The 24,308-nt window shown below is 39.1% G+C and overlaps 1 protein-coding gene across 1 annotated transcript in view; it reads left to right on the top strand.

The window, feature by feature from the left end:
• The window catches only part of GFRA1 (GDNF family receptor alpha 1), a 144,782-nt gene that overhangs the window by 77,274 nt on the left and 43,200 nt on the right, over nt 1–24,308 (top strand). The window contains exon 4 of the mRNA XM_026851526.1: nt 9,397–9,736. Coding sequence (XP_026707327.1) covers nt 9,397–9,736 — 340 coding nt within the window. The remainder of the gene's footprint in view (nt 1–9,396; nt 9,737–24,308) is intronic.

Here is a 24,308-nt window from a genome sequence, read left to right as displayed (position 1 = left end):
CATTTTAACAGCTTCATTGTTTAATGAAATGAAAAAAGTAAAACAGAAAAATGCAGCTTTATTGACAAAGCAATTCTTGGCATGTTGTTGAAACACTAATGTGTTGGAAAAATTCAAAATATTAAACCCCAAAACAGATCCTGTGTTTACATTTTGTAGCCTATACTAGGGCTGAGACTGAAATAGGACAAGGTACAAGAAAGTAATCATAAGCTTAATATTTTGCGTAGTCAAAAATATAGTTAGTTTGCTAAAATGCTCTAAAAATCCTTGTTACTAATTGAAAATTCAGTTATAGTTCTAAAGTTTTTCTGAAAAATGTTTGAATGTCTTGCTTGAGCCATTGTGAAAGGTCATTTCTTTCAGATGTCTTTCCTTCTTCCATCAAATTTATTGTTCATGTCATACTGAGCTCAGATATCTTAGAATCAGCCTTAAATTGGACAAAAAAGTTTGGATTGTTTCTCATGCTTATTAATAAATATAAAGTAGCTATTTTGTGAAATGAGACATAAAGCTAAACAGTATTGAAACATTCCATGTACATATACACTTGTGTATACAAATGTGTCTGCATACATATGAGAAAGATCTAGGCCTTTTTAAAATAAGGATAGACTGTGCTGTCAGCGTATGTAATTGTAGAACTCTGACTTTGGTGCACAAACATAAAGAAAGCAAAATCAGATGTTGAATTTAGTTTCAACAACAGGAAGCTAGTTTGGTTAGAAAATATACTATATTGAGAGCCAAAAACCTTTGCTCATCTGAAGTCCGTGGTTATTTCAGGTTTTGATGTCATAGCTAAGAGCATATCTGGCCCCTTCTTCTCTGTAACTGGCATGACTTCAGGAGTAAAGCAGTTGTTAGTGAGCAGAGAAGGACTTTGGAATTTCCTGCACTCCTGCTGTGTAGATTCAAATGCTAAGTTTAAATAATGGATGAAGCTAAGATTATTATAATTGATCATTGTATGATTTATATGGAGTAATTATAACTAGGTTGAGAAAGAATTTTCAAAAGCTAGTTTCCTGGTAGCCAGAGCCATTAAATAACAGTGTGCTGCCAAAACAAAAATTAGGTGGGAATGTAGCCACAGAGTTCAGAATGTCTGTGCACCACCTGATTTATAACTACCCTTATGATGACCGTATCAGTGGTTTTTACTTATTAGGAGCAGTAAGAGCTGTTTCAATTGTTTTTCTTATCTTTGTAACAGAACTCTGCATTGTTTTAAGCTTAGTCAAGCATAATATCTGGAAAACTGAAAAAATCTAATGTATAAGAAAACTAAAAGGTGCAAGAGGTTGAAAAGGTTAATTAAAAGTGTAATGATCGCATTTACTGAGACAGTCCAATTAATCATTTATTCTAGTAGTCATGTGATACAGAAACCGTTGCTACAGATAACTGATTTCTAGTGCCTGCGTACATGGTCTGCGTTCATTAAAAAGTGTATTTTTCTACAAATAAAAATTAAACTATTTTAAGCTGCTTTTTTTTTTTTTTTCTTTTTAAAATTTGATTATGTTTTAAAATAGCAGCTAATGTTTAACGCTGTGTTCTCACGGAATACTTTCTGCAGCTATACTCCCTCTGAACAGTATGGGAGCATTGTCCCCTTGATACTTGTAGTCTTACAGCCCCACGGGAGGTTTGCTTACAGCTTAATGGGGTTGTAGGTATAGAAGAAATAGAGCACTAGAAATACATCATTATGTAATGTGATCTCTCTGAAACAGTGTATGTGACCAACAAAGTGAATTCTCAAGTGTCAACAAGCACATCTAAATGTAATTTTTACCACGTCAACTGGAAAAAGGCAAAAAGAACCTTGAAGTATCAATTACAAGGGTCATAACCTGGTATTATCTGATTTGCTATAATATTCACACAAGCTTTATTGGAATGGAACATAAATTTAAAAAATAGTGAGATTAGAGAGGATTGCAATGCTAGAGCAAAGAGCTAGAAGCTTTCTCCTGGTTTATTTTGCTGGGGCAGCACTTTAGAGGGAGCCCATTATAAGCAGGAGAACAGTAGTTATGTTAACACGGTAATTAATCAAGTCTGAGGAAAAGAGGAAACAAGTTGTGAATTCAATTCTGCAGTAATAAAAAGAAATGCTGAAAGTTGCCCTGTAAATTGGCATGACTTTGGTAAACAGTCACTTACTGTGTCTTGAGAACTTGCATGCAGTAAATCACTTCTCATGGCAACCATGTAGGTTTGAATATTTTCACAGGTTTATTCTGTATTTCTGTGTGTGCTAGTTCTTTCTCAGTTCTGTTGACTTAGTATTTAGCTAATAATAAAATACTGAACTGTATAACATGAGAGCATATGCAGTAACACATTTTCACTTTGAATATTTTAAAGGGAAATTAATTAGAAGTACTCAGCTGAAACCGTGGCGATAGCCTTCCACATCACAAAACCAGCCTCTGAGTCAGTACAGAGCATGAATTGTATATGGAATGACTGAGATCACTCCCTCAGAAGAAAATATACTCTCTATATGGTCCCAGTCATGCATAATCCATCCCTAATGCTAGTATAGTGTAGATATGTTAAAATGACCTTTACACCCTAAAACTCTTTAGGGTAGAACTGAAATCATTGGTGCAGTAACGTGAAAAACAGTGTCTGGATCTGTTTGCAACAATTGGCAGTTTCTTTGTTTAGCAGCCTCTGATTTTATTCATATGTTTTTGCCTCCTATGTGAGACACCTTGGACTGAAGAAGCAAAAGTAGCATTAAAGAACTAAATTCTTGAACTTTGATTATTGAAAATTCAGAATAATTCTAGTGAATAAAATGGATTTAACTATGCTGGCATCAGTATAATGCAAAGCTGCTGTCCTCAGTGCCACGTGGAAAATTAGGGACTCTGGCATAACCTTTTATTAGATTTGTAGCAGAAATGAAAGGTGATCAGGATATTTGTGTAAGTGAAGACAAGGAATTTCAGGAGCAGACCACAGTGTTGTTAGTGCTGGGGAGCTGGGTTTCCTCTCCCTCCCAGCTCTTGTGGAACTAAAATTTAAACCAATTCATTGTAGGATATCTTTCCTCTTACATAACCTGTAGGTTGAGCAGGTGTCCCTCAGCCAACCTGCAGGGCTCAGACACCTCTGAGTTTTCTGCTCAGCCTTTCCCCATTCCTCCCTAGAAAAGACTGGAAGTATCAGAGGAAAAAAACCCAAAACTGACCAACTAATTGGAAAAACCCAACAAAAACCCTGCACAATAAGTATCTAAATGGACAATAATTAATACAGAAACAGATTTTTTGGAGGACTTTGGACCTGAGGGGCCAGATTCACAGCCTTGGGCAGGTGCATCTATCTGTCCAGGCAGCAATCAGCGTATGCTCCTAGGAGTGCAGAGCCACTCTTCTTTGATTTGGCATCTAGCAGAAAATGTCATGGTGTTTTAGTCATTAAGTTAGTGATCAGAATAGTCTTTGAGGAAGTCAGATGCCTTTGCTCTTCTCTATGGGTTTTCACAAAGCCTGGGAGGGTACCCTGTGATTAGGCAGTAGGTTGGTCTGGAAGGAAGGGTAGAAGCTGTGGTATAGAAAGGTTTATGTGGTTTTGGAAGGGATTAGAAGAAGAGAGCACAAATAAGATCACGCCTCTGCAGACTTACAATTAACAGAATCATCTTCAGAGAGGGAATCCTCGTTTCCAGTCATTGCTCTTGTAAGAGAAATATCTCTCTTTCCTGGGTGCAGGCCAGAACCCAGCAATCGGCCTCCCAGGGAGAGCTCTCATCCTTGGGCTGAAGCATCCTGCTCTCTCTTGTGTTTTGCAGTACGCACTATTTCCCGTGCATCTTTTTGAGAACTCTACAGTGAGATGGTTTGAGAACCCTTCTGGGAAATGAGAACAGTGGTTCTGAGTCCCAAGTCAGGAAGGCATTGAACCAAAGTCCTCTTGATCCCAACTGACAATTCACCAGTGGAGTCTCATAAAAACAAAGGCCAGAGTATTTTGAAAAATACTTTGGGCATAGCAGTTGTTCATAACATGGTAGCTGAGTGGCGAACACTTCCAAGTCGTATCTGTTGATTCATACTAAACAATGTAAAATGTTCTTGACCTAGATAGGGCTTGGACAGGAGACGGTCTTTAACTCCTCAAGTAGATTTATGGGTGTATTCAGATAATCATTTTAGAGACCCATGGAATTTGTGTTATCAAAGACTTACATCAGTGACCAGAAATGTAAAATGTTCCAGCTTTCATCTCAGGAACCTAAAGTCTCAATTTATGCAGTTTTGTTTGTTTAGGTCCTTTTGTTGCTCTGGCCCTGGGTATGCCCTTCTGCACACAGGAGTCAGTCTCATCTTTGTCACCTGGTGTACCTACTGCTGCCATAAATTGTAATTTCAACATGCATCTTGTCGTATTTAGTAGTACCCTGAAAGCCCTGGTTATAGCTGATAATGTATTAGCTTTAATTTAAAAAGTGAAGCATGTGCTTGTTATGATTGCGGAAAAGGTTTGAAGTAGCCTTCATTGTTCTTTAAATGCTGAGTAGGAGACAAGTAGAAGCTCAGAATAACATGTATGTTTATCAGTCTCATGATTTCTTGGGGATGACTCGTTTTTTCTCTGCCATTTGGGTTTAGAAATAATTTGTCCAGGAAAATGGTAGTTTATTTGTATCCATTAAGATGCAGATGACAATATTTCCCATGCTTTCCTTATTTTTTAATCTATTCTTACAAAGCAGAAGTACTTTGTTGAACCCCGTAGCAGCACTTTTGTTGAAGTGGGATCATGGTTCTCCTCTTTATTCTGGTCAGTTTTTGGTTCCTATATGCCATATTCTGCACCTGTGTTGGAGTAGGCCCATGCCCATGTGGTCACCTCTATCACTTTGTAATTTTGCCTTCCATCACATTAACATTTACAGCTCTCTTTACAGCATTCCCTTCACTAAAACCCTTAGAAAACCTACTAATGCTAATTACTTGCAAATAGTAATGGTAATTTTAATGGCAACCTCAGTAAATTGCTTTTTATGTGCTGTAAGAAAATTGAAAACTAAGTGTCCATTTTGCTGTTTAATAAGAATTTTATAGAACAAGTAATAGTTTTTTCACTCCTTCCATCTAGTGGGAGCACAAATAAGAAGCCCCCAATATCCGCTGAGAATCCCTTCTTGTGCACCATGGGGTTAACAGGAGTTGAGGAGACAGCTAAAGGCTCAGTAGGTGCAGAAATGAAATAGAAATGGAAATGCCAGGAACATGAAAGTTTGAGGTGAAGACACTGATGCTGAAACATAAGGAAGATCACACAGGGCACAGGAAGCTGGATTAAAACTTTAGAAACATCTCTGGATAAAAGACTGGAGCATTTGTCTGCCTTCTGTCTGCTGGTGTATGGGAGCTTGAGTCCAGAACTGTTGCAGCTGTAACAGTGTTGGGTGAGGGGGCAGGGGGGGCATTCAGGAGATAACAAATATCAAAGTGGTTACACGTTACACTCTAACACAAGGTCTGCTTTTTATCAGTAAAATTTATCAGAACAAACATCTCACCTTGAATGCAAGTGTTACACGCACACTAGAAGAGCTGTGAGCAGGTGATCAGTGTACAGCAAACTGCCTGGTATGAGGATGCTTTTAGGCATCCTAGCTCTATGGATGTTGAGAGCTGCTGCTTTCCCACCATAGCAGCAGCTGCTGGCTCTGGCTGTGTTCTACCATGACTCTGCCTGCACTGCATCAGGGTAGTGCCCATAGCAGGGAAGCAGCTCACAGCTGCTGGTGACTTTTGATGGGAGGCAGCATCCTGATGTTTGCAGATCTGCTCTGTTGGGCCCCTTGGCACTGGTGCAAGCCAGTGCCTCGCACACAGGCATGAGGCATCACTTATCACCTGCCTGATAGTAACTTGCCTTGGAGTCTGCAGTGATTTGGCAGGAGTGGAAAGCTGCATGGTTTGGCAGAGATTTCCCGAATGGGACCAAGGCAAAGTGGACTTGGGAGAGAGGAAGCTCTGGGTGGGGAAATGGTGGGGGAAGGAATCATTATTTGTCCCAGGCTGCTGCTCTGACCACCCTCAGTCCATATCCAAGTGCCCCAAGAGAGAACTGAAAAAGGATCTCCTTACACAAGCCTTTCCCAAAGGATGCTGGCAGGAAAAGCAACTCTAGATTAGATCCATTTGCTCTTAACATAGTCAGTACCTAGTAAGAGCCAAATTCCTGCCTGTCTTAATAATTTAAGCTTTGCAGAACAGAAGCTGGGTGAAATTTTGACCTTATGTATTGCTGCTGCATAAGTAATCCTCAGAAACACTCTCAGTATTGTTAACTGTTTGTAGTTACTACAGGATTTAGGAATAGTTATACTGTACTTATGCAATAAAAATAAGGCATAAAGTGTGTTCTGGATTGTAAATTTTGCATTAAACATGATTTAAAAGATGAGAAGAAGTTGGCGTTAATGAGAAGAGTTGGTTTAGACAGTCTTGTTTAATTCAGATGCAGTTGATATGTACCACTTACGTGTTGTATATTAGTCTTGTTTTTTAAAAGTAAAAATAAATTGTATAATGTGATGGTAAATATGCCAGAAACAATAGCTAGAGACATCTGTATCAAAAGAGAAAGGCAAGTGGCATGTTACAGCCAGGGCTCGTTTAAAAAACAAAACAAACAAACAAAACAGATCTGTGTTCACAGAGTTGACATGTACAAAGCATCTGACACTGTCCCACATGATATCCTTGCCTCTAAATTGGATAGACACGGATTTGATGGATGGGCCACTCAGTGGTTAAGGAATTGGCACTCAAAGAGTTGTGGTCAATGGCTCAATGTCCAAGTGGAGAGCAGTGACGAGTGCCATTCCTCAGGGGTCGGTATTGGGACCGGCGCTGTTTAACATCTTAGTGACATGGACAGTGGGACAGTGCACCCTCAGCAAGTTTGCTGACAACACCGAGCTGTGTGGTGCGGTGACACACTGGAGGGAAGGGATGTGCCATCCAGAGGGACCGGGACAGCCTGGAGAGGTGGGACATGCAAACCTCGTGGAGTTCAATGAGGCCAAGTGCAAGGTCCTGCCCATGGGCCAGGGCAATCCCCAGCACAAATCCAGGCTGGGTGGAGAAGGGATTGACAACAGCCCTGAGGAGAAAGACCTGGGGTGTTAGAGGGTGGAAAAATGCCTATGAGCTGTCAATGTGCGCTCACAGCCCAGAAAGCCAACTGATGTGTCCCGGATTGCATCAAGGGAAGCATGACCAGCAGGTCGAGGGAAGTGATTCTCTCCCTCTACTCCGCTCTCGTGAGACCCCACCTGCAGTGCTGTGTCCAGCTCTGGGGCTGGCAATGATATAATATATCACTCAGTAAGCTGATGTCTGTTCATATTGCAATGCTCCATTCGGAGCTCTTCCACAGAATATTGTTTTAAAGAGTGGAATTCAGCAGTTGACTCCCAGACACAAATAACCATGTAATTACTCTGCAATCACATACTAATTAGCATGTACTATTCATATATTGCATAATTATATGCCCTGCAGATTACATAGTAATTATATTTGTACCAAACATATAATTCTATATACTGTATCAAAAAAACTTTGAAAATTCATAGTTAAGATTATAGTTGTATGTTAATGTACTACAACATTTTTTATAAAATGTTATAAGTTTCATGAGAGCGTTATATTTTGGTTATTTCATCTTTTCTGCATCTGGTGTTGCTTCAGCTGTGGTAGGCTGCTATTATAAGAAATACTTGGCTCTGTTAATTTATAGTCAAATGTTGCATGTTTATAATTTTGTAATTTATGAAGATAAACAAAAAGTTGCAGTTTATTATGCAAGAAACAGATTGAGTAGGACTTGGGAGTGTGAATGTTAAATGTACAAAGGTTAAGTGTACAAACCCACTGAACATAATAACAGCATATTGCTGGAGTGACAAACCAGTCTAATGCTACTTATGCGTTGCGTTTTTTCTGGATAGGTAAGATACATGGAATAGTAGCAGGTGATATATTTGTATAATGTGAAGGGTGCCAAGGCCCATCTTGAGCGAGTCAGTTCAGGAAATTGCAGTACCTCTGTGCAGCACCTCAGGCAGCCTACATCATCTTTTCCTGCCATGGAAAAAAGACGGAAGGCTGACATCCTGATCATCTCAGGCCACAATGGGAGGCAAAGGGTTAGCACAATGGAGAAGAGTTGCATTGAAGTATAGAAGGGTCTTGGACTGAGTTTTTGGGAAAAGGTAGAAGATTTAGAAGAAAAGCTTTTGTTAAAGAGGAACCTAGAGCCTTAGATTGTTTGAGATGTTTTATCTTTGGCCAGCTCCCCTAAGAGGTCGCTGCCGAGTTTTAGATACTTGCAATATGTTTTGTTAAGCTTGGAAATTCTGTAGTGGTGAGAAATTAATGTATTTTCTGTGGTGTTGGCATTCTTAATATCCAAAGCAGCATTATGATTATTCTTAATTGAAAATGCCAGTGGCCTTCATTTTCAAGCAAAACATATATTGGGTTTTAATATCTGGATAATGTATTGCAAAATTAAATGTGTAACTATAGTCTTACCTTTTATCTAAGTTTATTTTTTTCTGTAACTTCTTGTAGAGTGTGCGTGCGAGAGACATACTCCTTGTTTTAAAATGTTTTTCACAGTCACTTGTTAAATTCTATGTCAGCTTCTTCAAAGCTTATAAACTTCATAAAAACTTCTAGGGTTCAGGTGGCATCTATAGATCTTGCAAAAGTGTCTTTAAGCACAGATCTTACCGGCCTTGTGGGTGGCCTTAGAGTGGGGCTGCACCTGCCTTCCTTTCTGTCTGGGTGGGCTATTTTCATACCTTAAAAACTGTAGTAACAGGCACGTGGCTTTTATATTCTGCAGAGTACACAAATTACATTTAAATGTTGTTACTTGAAGTAGACACTGAATGTCATTTGTATTGTTCAAGGAAAAAATGTAAAATGTCAGAGCTTTACAAAACTAGAGTATTTGTAAACATGTTCTCACAGTGTTCTTGCGTGATGGGCCAAGCGTATCCCTTCCAATTTACCAGCAATTTTAATAGCTTTCCAGTGAGGCCAAGACTTACCCAATATTCATCCTGCATGTCTGCTACACAGAAGATGAAGTACAGCCTGCGCACTGTAATCGTCATTTATTTGCCAGCATTCTGATCTTAACGCATGCCTATGCTCTTGTTCACTCGTTAAACCATCACCCTAAGAAACATAAGGACTGGTCACAGTTTCTGGCACTGAAAGTTTTGTATGTAACATATATATAACCAGGGTCTCATTAACAGTGAAGTAAACACAAACATCAAAACACAATATAAATGTGACGCATTTCTTACTGCTGTTGTGTTGTTTTTTCTAGTGGAGCCAGTACTTTCAAAGGGGAACAATTGCTTGGATGCAGCAAAAGCTTGTAACCTAAATGATACCTGCAAGAGGTTCAGATCTGCTTACATAACCCCCTGCACCAGCAGCACGTCTAATGAAATCTGTAACAAGCGGAAGTGTCATAAGGCCCTCCGGCTATTTTTTGACAAAGTTCCCCCAAAGCACAGCTATGGGATGCTCTTCTGCTCCTGTCGAGACGTAGCCTGTACAGAAAGGAGACGGCAGACTATTGTTCCTGTGTGTTCATATGAGGACAGGGAGAAACCAAACTGCCTGAATTTACAAGAATCCTGCAAGAAGAATTACATCTGCAGGTAAGATAGCACATGGCAGGGGAGTGAGTGATTAATGAGGTACCAGAGAGAACTTTTTGGTACTGCTGCATTTGCCAGGACTAAGGGTCAGAATATCCACTAGGGAAAAGGATGAGTCAGGGCAAAAAAGCAACGTCCCCGACATCCTTAACAGAATAACAAAAGTCTGAATCTGGTTACAGTGTGTGCCTTCTCCAAAACTGTTTACAGCTACTCCCTCTCACTACAGATGAATCTTTAAACCCCCTGTTTATTTTTACAGGTTTTTGTTGGAAACATTTTCATTAGGTGTCTCTACGAAATGATGTCTCAGAACGATTTTTATGTCCCATTAGTGACCAGGTGTAAATAGAATTATTCATTATAATGGGATTTATTGTCATTGTAATCTGACATGTGAGCACTAATAACTGTGAATACAAGCCACATGTTGCACTTATAAATGGTCACAGTACACAGACTACTCATGGGTTTTTTCTTCACTGGAAAAAAAAAGGAGCTCATATTTTTAGACTAGATCTTTGTAGAGCTGTTTTGGGAGCTGTTTTAACCTTGGAATTGTTTTATTTCCTCTCCCCTGACAAGAATGCTGGGCTGATATAACTGGAGGGTCACTGATTCAGTTACCTAACTCCCAATTGCTTTCCTCTGTGTGTTCAGCCCCGAGAGGCACGGCAGGGAGCTGCTTCACCGGACAAACTGGGTCCTTTCGACTTCAGCGAGTTCCCTGCAGGTTGTTCCTCTGCCCTTAGGAGATGCTTTATTCCTACTTAGCATTGTGTATGTTTATATTAGAACGTTGTTGTGCTAATGTCATATTTATGAAGTTATGCCCAACAATCTTGCTAATTTCTAATGTGTAAATTCCTTGTAGACTATCCAGTTCTGTGAATTAACAAGTAAGGAAATAAACACTATTGTAAAATGTCAAAGGCACTGAAGATGATATAAATCTTAATAAGTACTTATGTGTGCCTGGTAAAATATTTGCTTTTCAGTTTGTTTATGAGATCTCCACTGCTAATCTTAAACATTTAGCCACAGCACCTCAGATGTGCCTGAATGTTGTTCACAGGTGAGAAGATGAGCAGTGCCCTACCCTCCCTGGCTCAGGGGAAACCTGGAGCCACTTTCCTGCTGACCCATATTAGAGCAGATTAAAATCAGAGCAGGGTTTTCATTTTAATCCAGTGAGCTGCATTCAGCACCTGCATAGCCGATGCTACAGAAGTTTGTGAAAGCTGGGTACGGGTAGTTTCAGAACCACGTTTTCCATTTCCATGTTGTGTCATTAGTGGTTTTGCTTATATACATTGTCTTCCCTATATACAGGACTTACTAATTAGTAGAGTTACAGTATCTTTACAGTGTTTTCTGCCAAATGTCCAGTGTGTTACAGTGCCAGTAAAATGGGAGAGACAATTTTATAGGGAGAGTTCTTCCTATTATTCAGGCTGCAGTGTTCAGGAATTACTTAGTTAAATTAATGCCATTACTTCTCTCATGACTGTGTTTTCCTTTGGTCAGCTTTGATCTAATGTTGTCTCAGCAGCTAAGTTTTTAATGACATTTTGTTTAATTTGCCTTCACAAGTCTGGTGGTGTGCTTTCTCCATTGCAACGCTGCAGAGGAAAGCTTGGTACAATCTCTGCTCCCGTTGCCCCAAGTTGCAACCAGCAATGGATTGAAAACGAATTTTTGTACGGGTTTTTCCTGTGGCTTCTTTTGCTTTAAAACGCCAAAATTGGAAAAGTTTGGACTCTTCCAAGGCTCAGCGAGACCTGGCTGTGAGGAGCAGCCCTGGTAAAAGGGAAAGGGTGGGCAAATGCCTGCAGGGTCTGGGGGAGAGTCAGTGAGTGCAGCACTTAAGTCCTGTGCCTGGTGGTAAAGCAAGCTTCATGTGTTGCTAGGAGTCATATCATGTAGGTGCTAATACCTCCTGGGCTGTCTAAACTGCCGGTGTATTTAATACCTTCCCTCTCTACTGTCATGGAGAGGAGGAATCAGCAGCAGAGCTATTCCAACATAACCATAATAAGGCAAAAAACATTTTGTCTCTATGACTTGTGCACTTAGAGGGAATTGGTGTGATTTGTTCCCCTTGTCCTGCAGGAAAACAGGGACTTGGGCAGGGGAGGAAACAAAGGGGAGAAGATCCCCCTGTTTTTGAATATATTGTCACTGATACATGTCAGTCTACGTAGTAATTCTAGATATGTTTAAAATAATTAAAAGCAGTAGTCAATAGGCATATAATTCTAGCTCTGATACCTTCTATTTCATTTTGAAATCAGAAAGAGTATCTAAATGGGAGAATAATTTGAGAATATGTTCTGCCTACTGTGAAACAGTAATTTAGAAACTATTATTTGCATGCCTATTAAAGCTTCTTTATAATGCTAGTTAAGAAAAGGGGGACAAGTTCTAAAGGATTTCTGACAGTACCTTGGTTTACAAATGCTGCTTACTCAGAAATACAAGATCTGAATCTGCACATACTCTGTGTAAAATATCAACTGGGCCTGTGCAAACAAGTATTTAAACATACAGTTTTGGATCCTCTTTAAAAGCTTTGTTGTGGATGCACATATCATAGAACCTATTTTTAAAACAGCGTTAAGACCAGAAAAGCAATTTGACCAAACTGCAGATATCACTAACTGACATGCCAGAATGCTTTGCTCTTTTTTTTTTTTTTTTTTTTTTTTTTAACTTTCAGTTGAGGGAGAAAGGGACCAGAAATGCCAGGAAGTGCAAGTAAGTTCTGCCTTATGTAAGTAGTCCTGATTTTTCAGCTTCATCAGAATACTGAATGGTTCACTTTCATTGTCATTTTTCTGCTGCCTCTACTTGTATCCCAGTCCATATCCAGCTTTGAAACCGTCTGGAGTCTCTCAGGCATGCCTGTCAACGCTCACTGAAAAGAGCAAAAAAGGAAAGAACAAAAAGAAGCCATTAGAGTTCCTTTTTATTATGAGCATAAACAAAACTTCTAAGGAAAGTCAATACACTGTCAAAAACTTTCACGAATGATGTTGTCCTGGAATAGCTCACACCTCTATGGAACCTCCTGTTCTGCTCATTTCAGCCACCAATTAAACTTTAGAAAGTTGACTGGCATGTTTTAAAAATACTATTCTGCTGTAAATGCAGGGTAGTGTGCCTCATTTTTACCAGTATCACATTTAACAGTGTTTCAAATACTATTTTCTTTGAGTAATGAAAATGTGAGTCATTAGTTTGGCCTTTTTAATAATCTGTGTTTTGAATTTGCATAGTTTCTCTGTCTCCTGGTAATATTCATAAGGCACTGACCAGAATGATAAAGATACAGACACATTATTTATTAAAAGAATAGTATCAATCCAGTCACATGCTGCAAAGATATGAAAAGAAAGGTAGCGTAAAATGAGGAATTTTTTGTTAATATAAGAATTTAGTAACAACATTTTTCTTGTCCTCAACAATTACTATATTCAGAATGGTTGGTCAGGTCATTGAAGCTCATTTTTAAGGTGAAATACCCATAAAGTAGTTCTTGATTAATTTCAGAAGACAGCTGTTTGGACCTTTATTTTGGCTAAAATAAATACTATTCTTAATGTTTTGCCTGTAGTTCTATAAAAAGCTCATGTTGCTGGCTACAGCTATTTGATACTGAAAAAAAAGTAAATATGGCTGTATCGTATATTTAAATAACTTCATGGGGTGTCTGAAGGATAATAATTAAATGTCCTATTAGGTTTCAGTAAATGGGTCATCTCCCTGAAAACATCGTAAAGATATTTTGGGCACTGTGTATTCAGAGAGCTAAATCTTTATAAATGTGCTTTCACTGGTGCATTCTTCCCGCTTGCCCAGTTTCTGGTCACCTGTCCTATCCAGTCTTAATTTTGTTGCAACCACCCATTCAACTCTGTATGAAGATAAGTTGCATCTACAGGTATAAGAACATGTGTGGAAATATGCAAACATTTTCATCAGTGGGTAGAAGAGTTCATCCACAGTAAAAACTAGAACAAAAGCTCAGCTGCTTGCTACGTTTCCTGAAAACGTAGGAAACTTGCCAAGAAATTAATTTTCCTTCTTTATATTCTGTGGAACATTTTAAATAATTATTTGCCATGGAAAGGGAGGCGCTGTATCTGTGCTTCTTTTCTATAAGATATGTGCGATCTGCAAGTGCTTTATACCAGTACCTGGTTGTAAAAGTGACTTCTCTGCATAAGGCCTCTGGGCTGTTCCTGCAAACATGTTCCTGCAAACTGTACACCCTCATGGATAAGATTTGCCAGAGGAGGGGGTGGTTAAACACTGTAGGCAAGTCTATGATGAGATGTTATAAATGTTGCAGTCAGCCTTTTTTGTTCTGCTGCAGGAGAGGGGGAGCCCAGCATCTTGCGTTAGGCAGAAGCCTTCTTCAGTCGCAGCATTAGCAAGTAGTAGGGAGGGGTGCACTAAAGGCATGTGGGGGGGGAGACAGAAGATGGGAAGAAGATATATACCCTTTTCCTCAAATTTTCTATTCCTTACACTTCTCTTTCATTTCTCTCACTTGCTCCCTTACTTTTTTCTCATGCCTCTTCCCCTTGCTTAGTCTCCTTTCATCTCCTCTTTCCAGATCTCCCAATCATTATCTTTCACCACCTTTCTGCCGCATTTGAATTCTATTACTGCCACTTAGGGTCCTTCCTCACCTGCTCCTCTACATGTTGTTCTTTTCTTCCCTCAGTACCCTGTCACAGTCCAGTGATTATCTGTAATTCATGAGAGGGAAAACTTAGGTGCTACTTGCTTACTGAGCCTGTAGTTTATACTGGTTACAAGTTCACTGGCCAGCTACTAAGTTTGGCTGCTCAGTCTCAGACTGGCTCTCGTTTTATGTGTTAAAAGGACACTTAGTGGATATTTTCATGAAGCGCACAGTAGAGTTACACAGTTCTGTATAACAGGGCTGGATTTGCATCCCTCCAGGGTATTTATATCAGTTTGGCACTTAAAGCCGTCTGGCAGCTCCTTGAGATGATTGTTTTGCTGTGGGTATGCAAAACCAAGACAACAACATAGGTTTTGTAATGCTGTTAAGGACATTAAAACAGGGACACTCTTGATTTCTAGAGACATGCAGGCTATGCCTGTATTGTATGTTTGGAGACTGAGTCAGGGAGTGGGCGAAAAACCTCCTGTGCTGCCTGACTCACCCTGCACTAGATGTAGGATGTCTGCAGTGTAATAGGGTTAGCCTGAGCTCAGGCTACCTGCAAATCCTCCTGCTCTCTCTGTGCATGCCATCAGGAAAGCTCCTGTGTCTGCAAAATACTATGGGGGATAAGAAAAAAATGTAAAGCTACCTTTTGGCCCATAAACCGCGGCATGCCCACAAGCTCACCTCACATCTATAAGCATAGCCTGAATTTGAAGAAGGATTATTTATTTTTATATATATATATATATATATATATATATATATATGTATGTATATATTGCTAGAGGTACCATATTTATTTAAGTGAAAAAAAAACAGGTATTAATTTATTTTAATGAATCAATTAATTTTATTATTCTTTATGTAAATCATTTATTATTAATTAATTCATTTTAATGAATTAACAGTGAAGAATAATCACAGTTTAGAAAAATTTAAAAAATGGGATCTTGGGGGAGGTGGGACAGAAGCTGGTGTGCTCTGCAGTGAAAATGTGATGGTGTAGTGGAGTATGTGTGTGGGGAATTGCTAGCCTGGAAAAAAATATTAATGCAGTCTCTGCAACATAAGCAAAAACCCTTTCAAGTCAAGGCAAACTAAAGATAGAAAATGCTGCAATATTGTATTATTTTCTTTCCTTCTAGTCCTTTACATGATTCATTACATTGATGTCTTTCGTTAGCAGAGTAATATGGACATAGTATTACTCTCTTCTCCCCCCAATAAACAAAGGTCATTTTTAATTTCTTCTCTCTGAATAAAACTCTAAATGAATCAAGCAGTTCATCCTTAAAACATGTCCATAAATCTCTTTGGAATCTAAAACCCACAATACCCAGCAAAACAAGACTGCTTTGTTCCTGTTAAAGCGTAGTTGGATCTCATTCTATGGTGCCAGGATCTGCTTGGCCAGTCCTCATTTATACTCTCTGTTCTGCTTAAGAGGACCTTGAAGACTAAAAGCTTGCTGGGTGATTGACATTTCTCCAAAAGAAGCAAAGACACAAGGATATAGTAATTACAAAAATGGCTCGGCTTTATTCCTGCATCCAACTTTCACACTGCTTTGTGCATTAACAATGTGGAGAGCATCATGCACCAGGGGGTTTATGCTCCAAGAAGCAGTAACTAGACAGCATCTTCATGCTGAGGTCCCTTGTCAGGAAAGCTTGAAACTCTCCAAGCAGCATCCCTTCAGTCAGCTAGAACCTCTGTTGATTACTGAAACCCAGTCTCCACAAAAAGGGAGCGTAATTCTTGTGCCCATTATCTGTAAAACACAAGTTATACCTCAGCATTGTCAGAACCATTTGATTCAGATGGCTTCTTTTCTGCATGGTGTAGTTTTGGCAGTATCCCTGATGTGGCTGGGGTCCTGCTAGTTCTGTCTGGTTACTTTTAAGGTTAAGAACAAACCATGGCACTGAATATTCATTATTGCCTGCCTACAGGGTTGAAAAGCAAAAGAGGGAATAAAGTGTGTGTGTGTGTGTGTGTGTGTGTGTGAACATAGAGCAATCATAAAATAAACTTGGATACAAATGATTAGAGTTTTATAGGCTGCATTTAGATACCCTGCCTTCCATGTCAATCCCTTTTTAGCCAAAATGATTCAGTGGACTGAAGAACTCACAGCCCCTAGTAAACTTTAGCTCTAAGAACTTGGGGGCATTTGTATCACCTAAGTGTGGTCCTTCTTCTCTGTATATAATTTTATCTGAAAAGGCTCGTTTTGTTATTCTAAGTGAGAAAGGAAAACTGCCTCTGTATTATGAGAACTAAGAAGACTACAGATTAGAAAGATCAGCCAGGAAGGGTTACAGCAGGGCAAATGTGACCTATTTTGTTCTGTTCATTTATCATGGGGAAAAGATTAAACTACATATATTAATGAAGCAGTTTCACCCATGTTTTGTCAAAAATATTGAAATTCAGGAAAGTTAAACTTGGCATTAAACTTTAATGTAGATCTAAATTTGGAGCTACTCATATTCTTATGGATAAGCAAGCACTTATTTGCTTTGCTGGATGAGCTTCCAGTTAAGACTACTGCTACTGCTGATTTGTTGAATTGTTAGTTGAGAGATTTTGTAGCGAGCAGGAGTTTTGCATCCACCAGTTTGCATGAGTACTTTCCACCCACTAATCTGTTAAATCTGGTGAAGAGATATTTGATCCCTTTCAGTGTACACCCAGTCGCATTTGGCTAACATGCTGTTTCTGGGGCAAAGAAAGGGTGGATATATCACACAATAGCATTTTCTTTAATAAAATGTTTTCTCATTTACCTCAAAGCATGTATGTGCTACAGGCAAGAAGCTGCTGTATGTTTAATGTGAATAACAGAGCTATTATATCAAGTCCATTCCCAGTGTGTTTCCTCTGACATCAGTGACTTCAGTGAATTTATTCCAGGGATGAATTTGGCTATTCTTGTTCTGTGTAGGTAAATCTTCAGGCAGTGCTAATTAAAAGAATGTCAACTGATTTTACCATTCCATTATGCTGGACTTTGTAAAGGTTATTTATATCATTCTACATCAGGCCCCAGTGAAAGAATATTTCTGGTGGCAGTTCATCTATTAAAATAGCTGCAAGAAAATGTAAGCACTGGAACTAAAAATAAAACTTTGTTTCTCAACAGACCAAGTGACAGCCACATGCCTATTTTCAAGTTTTAGCATTTTAATGTTTACTGAATAGAAATTGCATTTCTTTCATTATTTTTTAAGCACTACCATGTTACTGATGGAGTAATCGCTGTTAAGTGGCAGCCAGATGTAGATGTACCAGTATCTGCAAAGACTTCTCAGCAGAGGTGGTGGTTGCTTGCTATGTTTTTGTTGTCTCCTGACTAAAGCAAGTGACACAGAAAAAGTTTTCTGGTGTGTGTTTACTGTTGACTATAGATTTTCTGTGTGAGCTGATGGTGACCTTTGCATGAGATTATTATTAGATGACCTTACATTCACATGTTTGTGCTTACACTACATTTGTTCAAGCACATTCTATAAACCATTACAGCAAGCTTTTCTATTATAAAGCACATACGACTAAGACCTCTGTTAAATTAAAACTTGACCGTATTGTTTGACTGTTCAGTTCACTTTCTTTTGTTCCAATTCTAGCATAAATTACAGTGGTTGTTCTCTCAGTTATGATGTTCCCTTTTCTAATTACACGTTGTGAAATGCTGGAGATACATCTCAGTAACTGGCCATCATGCAGCATTGCAAAATATTCTTCAGAATGGACAGTGTCTTTCAGAGAAACTTCTGTAAACATCTGGATATATCACAGGCTGTCAGCTCTCAGCCTCAGTGGCCTTGTTCAGTTTTTTTTGACAGTGGAGACAAAAAAACTCATCTTAAGGCAGCCACATCATCCTTTACTGGTAAAATGGTTTATTTTCTAGTCTTATACTACAAAACAGTGCTTTTTGTACTAGCATTATGTATCCATATAGCTTCTAAAAGCAAGTAAAATGTCAAATAAGATCAATGCTATACTGGTTGGCTAGTGCCAGAACTTTTTGACTTGCTGTTTGATGGGGCTTGTTTTGTGCATGGAAAAAAAAAGGGTTCTATAAAAGAGACTCTAATCTGCTTTTATCTGCTGTAGTTCTGATTTTAGATTTATTGTCTTACTTCTGAAGTCAGAACAGTTTTTAGAATAACTTCAGGATGAGTTTCAGCTATGCTGGCTGCCTACAGACCCTGCACGATTGAGTGCAAGGACACACTGGGCACCTTTATTTCCTTCAGCCAGGTCTGTGACAAGGGGACACAGAGCTGTTCCCTTCAGGAATGCCACCAGAGTGCCACTGAGGGATTTTCCTGTGCAAAAAGCATCCCTGCATAATCTTAGGAAATCTGATGATCCAGTTCATCTGCCAACAGAAACCTTTGTGTTAAAGAGAGAACTTGTACTGGGCTTTTTAGATTATTTTCTGTCTCCAAACTCCATAACAGTTTCATGCTTGAGCCAGCAATATTCTATTACAGTTTATTCAAGTGGTTACAGAGAATATTATCGTCATGGACGTCTTTCTCAGGTACTTGGAACCACATCCTTTCAGTGTGCACTCATGATAGAGTTGTTAATAAACACCTAAGCATCCAGTGGCACACTCAAGGACTTGCAGAGGCACTAATTTCTTTGGCTGGCTTTTTGAGGGTGACAGTGATTTTCTTAGGTTTCCAGCCTGTAATTCAAAGACACTCCTGTCTGCCCAGCTAATGAAGTGAGAACTCTATCCATAATGCACTAGTTCTTTCCTGAGTAACATGCTATCAAGAGACATTCTGAGGCTTGGACATCTTGAAACGTGACAAGTCATTTATATTTAGAAGTTTCAAATTAATCAGCATAAAGGAAATGAAATGAAAACATACAAATTCACGGTACTCGGAAGTCAGCTAGTGGATTTGTTCATGTTATTGGAGAGCTTTGGATCAGAGACAGATAGACTAAATAGAAATCGTACCAGCATCCCCTGATAGAAATCACAGACTGACAGTTCAGCTATCATTTTGTAGAAGATTATCAGAGAAGTGTTTTCTTTGCAGCTGAGAAGACAGAAACACATTGTGCATGCTTAAAGTCAGTGCAAGGAAACAGAGCCCCACAAAACATATTTAATATAGGTTTGATTTCCTGTGGAATGCTTTCCAGATGTTCTCTCAAACAGGCCTCTAAAAAATGATGTGAGGTAATTTTTTTGCAAACAGAAAGAGAAAATTCTGGTTTGTGTCACTGCATCTGAGAATCACTGTTCTAGTTCTTTATTGCATTATCTTGTGCTCAGGATTTGCACCAGATTTTTCAAAATTGGTTTTATTACACAAAAGGTCAGTAGTATAAAAATGTTTATATTACCCAATTGCAAATAAATCATACTTGTTTAGAATCACATTTGAGCTCCATAGTTTTTCTTAAACCCAAATGAAACCTAATATATTAAATTAAAATTACTCTCATGCACAATATTGAGTCACTTAGAGGATTTACCTAACATTGATAAACTGAGATTAGTGTTTTGTTAGGTTATTTTGATTTTCTGTAGCAGACATTGTGTAAATAAAAAGATCTAACAGGTCTCTAGCAGATGACATGAGCAAGGGGAAAGATTAATATTAACAGAAAATGGTATATAACTTTATTTTGCTTTGCATAAAATACAATAATAGAACATGGCTGTGGGGTATGCTTGCTTTAGAGCACTTGTTACTCAGAAAAATGAACTTTGTTAGTAGAAAAATAGAAAGAATGTAATGTTAATTTTAAAATATAGATATGCATAGATGGAAATATTTTTCATTTTGCATAAGTGAATTTTTAATAGTTAGCTCTCCAGTATTGGGGGTACTAGATGTCTAGAACTTCCTTGGTAAATAAAAATGCTGGATAACATAGGTACTGGCAGATATGGTGGGGAACATGTTACAGAGAGTCAGCTAGCCAGTCTGGGTCAGTGTGGGTGCTCAGCTGGAGGGGAACCGGCTTTGGTGCACTGTCGTGTCTGTGCCTGATGCTCTGAGCAAGCATTTGTGATGCTAAGAGGCAACTGAATAAAAAAGCAGTAGTGATCCTAATAAGCAACTGAATGAATCTTGCATGATCTCTGGTTGCTTCTGTATCCAGTTATTCCACAATCCAAATAGGCTGCCTGTATGTAATTGGGGATTGTCTATTTTATGTCCAGATGAACAACATAATTTTTAGAGATAAATCGAATCCAGAATCAAATATTTGTGTGGGCTGTCAGTCATTAAAAAAAAACAAACAAACAAAACAGAAGCAAAACCAGATTTAAAAAACCCCATCTTTTGGTTACTAGCTAATATTTGTTGTCCAAGATCCTGTAATGGTTTCTGCCAATGTTGCAAAAGAATTGGGTCTGCTCATGTGAGAGAAACTGCTTTTTTCATTTTTCAGGTCTTGGGAGCCAAATGATCTGCCGTCAGATCTTTACTTTTTTAACCTTCCTTCTCACTTCCCCAAAGATACAAGTGCTGAGCTGTGTGTCAGGGTGCAGCATGGGCTGGGGACTCCCTGAGGTCCATGGGGAACGCCCTGGGACAGGCAAGGCAGGACCCTTCGGGCAGGACTCATCCTGCCACCCCAACCTGGGAGCGGGGCAGTCCTGGGCTTCGGGCACCTTCCTGGGGGACAGGCTGGGACATCGGCCCATGGGTAGCCCAGGCTCAGTGAGGCACATGGCTGGGCAGGGCAGGGCCGTGGGGGACTGGAGACCAGGGCCCTACAGTATCACTGGGGCAGGGACACAGGACTTTGGGGGGCTGGAATGGGGTCCTGGGCCATAGGCTAGGTAGGGGAAGCCCCAGGGGCGGGCAGGGTCATTACTGCTCTCAGGGCCCAGACACTGTCATTATTTGAGAAGGAGGGTGGCAACCAAAGGAAAACTAACCTTTTTGCTGAAAAAAATTAATGGAGTTGCTATTTAATAAATATATGTAGAAATGACCATTTTAAAAAGCTGTCAAAATTTATAGTTGTTCACAGGTGCTCAATTGTGTGTGTACGTAACTAAGGAGGTATAAGATATATTAGTGTGACGCAGCTCTAGTGTCTTTTAATGAAAAAAAACTGGGTCAAAGTTATGCTACTAGGTGCTGGGAGGGTCATGTCTCTTGTGATGGAGCTGCTCTGAGGCTTTTTTCGTCTCGCTGGTTGATAGAGTTTCTTATGCAGCCTTTGCCTCATTTTCTCACTGCCCACTCACTGTGTGTTTATGAAACAAAGAGAAAATGAAAAGCTCCTCCAACAGTGAAGCCATTAGTTTGGCCACATACCAACCCCTCTTGCCACTAGTGCATCCCAGCAGAAACAGCACCACCCAAGGTATACGGGAGCTATTTGTAGCTATAGAGGAGGATGCTGCATTTGACCCCCACAAAAGAAGAACAAGTATTTTGGCTTGTTTTCTTTCTGTAATGGTGTCATTTATCACTATGACACATATTCATTGACTTAGTCTGAATTTTTTCAGTGTCAGATTTATACTTCTTTTCTGTTTTGAATATTGATGCAGCACTTCCCTTACGTGACTATACGGTGTCTGCCAAATGGTGTCTAGACACTAGAGCAGCTTTGACTAATTAGTGTAGTCACCCCAGTCACTCAGCGTTGGCATTTACGTACTCTTTATGTTACTACTGTTGAGCCACAAATAGGTACCTAAACACAGAGAGCAGTGTAAAGAGAGGTGGCAGTGACCATGTCTAGACTTCACTTAACGTCACCGAGGTGAGCGCAGAGGACAGCAGCTGTCGATCCCTGCGTGGACCGACTTGGCAAGTGGTTGTAACCACTCACTTGGACATCACAGCATACGTGTGTGCAGGCAGTGGGAGATCCAGATTCAATGACGGCCTTGGTCCGAAGATCACCAGTGCAAAAGCAAGGCTAAGAGAAGATTTCTCTCTCTGAAGGTTCAGCCCCTCTGTACCAGCAATTGAAGATGAATACAGCCAGAGAGAAAAAAATAAGAGAACATCTGCTAGCCCAGTGATGAGGGTGCTTCTCAGAGAGGACTCATATGTCTCGTTCGTAGAGTTGCTTTCCAATAGGCCATGATTTACACCAGGTCCAAACTAAAAATGCAGTTTTAGATATTTTTTGCAACTTCAATGTTTATATCATGCTTTTAAATATTGCACCAGTACTAAAGCTGAGCGGACCAACTTTAAAGGGGAAGAAGAGATAAATATCAAAGATAACTTCAGAACATCAAAGAACTTTTACAAAACCTTGAGAATAAAAAATAGTTAAAACCTAATCAATGTTATCATTGCCTATGCAACAGGCTGTGGTAATATAAAATTAAATTGCCTCAAAAATAGTATGTAGATTAAACACAATACTGCTATTAGCAAAGCTTATTTGTAAGCAAAATATAAAAGTTTTGATTTATCCTGCTGAGTATTTGAAGAACCACTATCATAAGGAAAACAAATTAACTTTGGTTTCTTCGTGTTTTTAACTGTTACAAATGATTTCACTGGTGCTAATACAAAGCATTAGAGAATAGCAGGTTTTTGGTTTTGGTTTGGTTTTTTTTTTTTCTCTCTTCTCAGAAAGACTGTTTGTTGTTTGAGCAGATTTTCTTTGAATTTGCCAATAGGATTATTCTTATTTTTTTTAGTTAGTGGTATACAAAATATTTAAAGTAAGCTTTACAGATCTGCAGTTTACTTTGAGGAGATTTTCCAGGACTCATTTACTTGGTGTTTTTTTTGCCCTACAAAGAGAAGATTTTTTTTTTTCTTCTTCCTAGGAAGAATATTTCTGTGTGGTTCTCTTCAGTTCCTTTTTTTTTATGCAAAGGAAAGGAAAAAATCATTAATGCTGCTGTGCACAAACAGGATTTGTGATTCAGCCGAGAAATAAATTAATAGTTCCTTTTAAATGTGGTTCTGCTACATATTGTGTGGAGTATAAAACTGCCTCTTTCTATCCAGGCATCTAGCATAGATACATATATGTACATGTAAAATTGTGCACACTTGAAGGCACACATGTGGCAAGCTCTGTTTGTTCTCGAGGTTACCGGTATGGTCAGTCATGGGTTAGATACTTACCCACAAGTGACTACCTACAGGTTGCTTCCTGCTGAAGGAACACTAAGTTAACACTATGCATTTTTTTTATAGGACTGCTGTCATCTGATTGCTCTTTTTCAGCATCTCTAGAAGGATTGTCTCTTTTACCCAGACAGATCTTAATATCATGTGCATTACTTTAGAATAAATGATTCTATGGTCTCTAATTAGGCATATTTGTCTCTCTCTGGATAAATAGCAGTACCACTGTTTAGGTATTGCTGATGAGCACACTTTCATCAGTGCCAGTCTGCTGGAAATGTTTGGGGCTAGCTCTTCAGTGAGTGTTAATCAGCAGATCTTCGCTGAAAATAATGGAGTTATTTTATGGCAGATGGAGGAGGTCTGTCTCTTTTTTTATTTGCTGGCCTTGACTTTATCTCCAGTGGAAATGAATCCACATAAGTATCAGGTGTAGTTAACAGCTCAGGAGAGAGTGAGAACTTTGATAGTATGAAGTTTGAATGACTCACTAGGGAGGAGGTGTATGGTGATGTCCAGTAATGCTTGGACCAGAGCAATCTGAACTATATTTGCCTTACGAAAACTTAAATGTGCAACACTGTCAGATCATTACCTTTTATGACCACAAAAATTCTTCAGAAATTAACATAGAAATCAAACTGTATGCAAAAGGGATCAGCAGAGAAATGTTTAGCCTCCTTTGGGGTTTACAACAAATACATTTTTTAAGCAGACTGGGTAGTAAACGACTGGTGTTATTCCACAGTTATCAGTCCTT

Source organism: Athene cunicularia, assembly GCF_003259725.1.
Source record: "Athene cunicularia isolate RWA chromosome 6 unlocalized genomic scaffold, athCun1 chr6_part1, whole genome shotgun sequence".
Taxonomy (NCBI): Eukaryota; Metazoa; Chordata; class Aves; order Strigiformes; family Strigidae; genus Athene; species Athene cunicularia.
The sequence above is the reverse complement of the archived record's forward strand: the minus strand, read 5'-3'. Positions and strand labels throughout refer to the sequence as shown.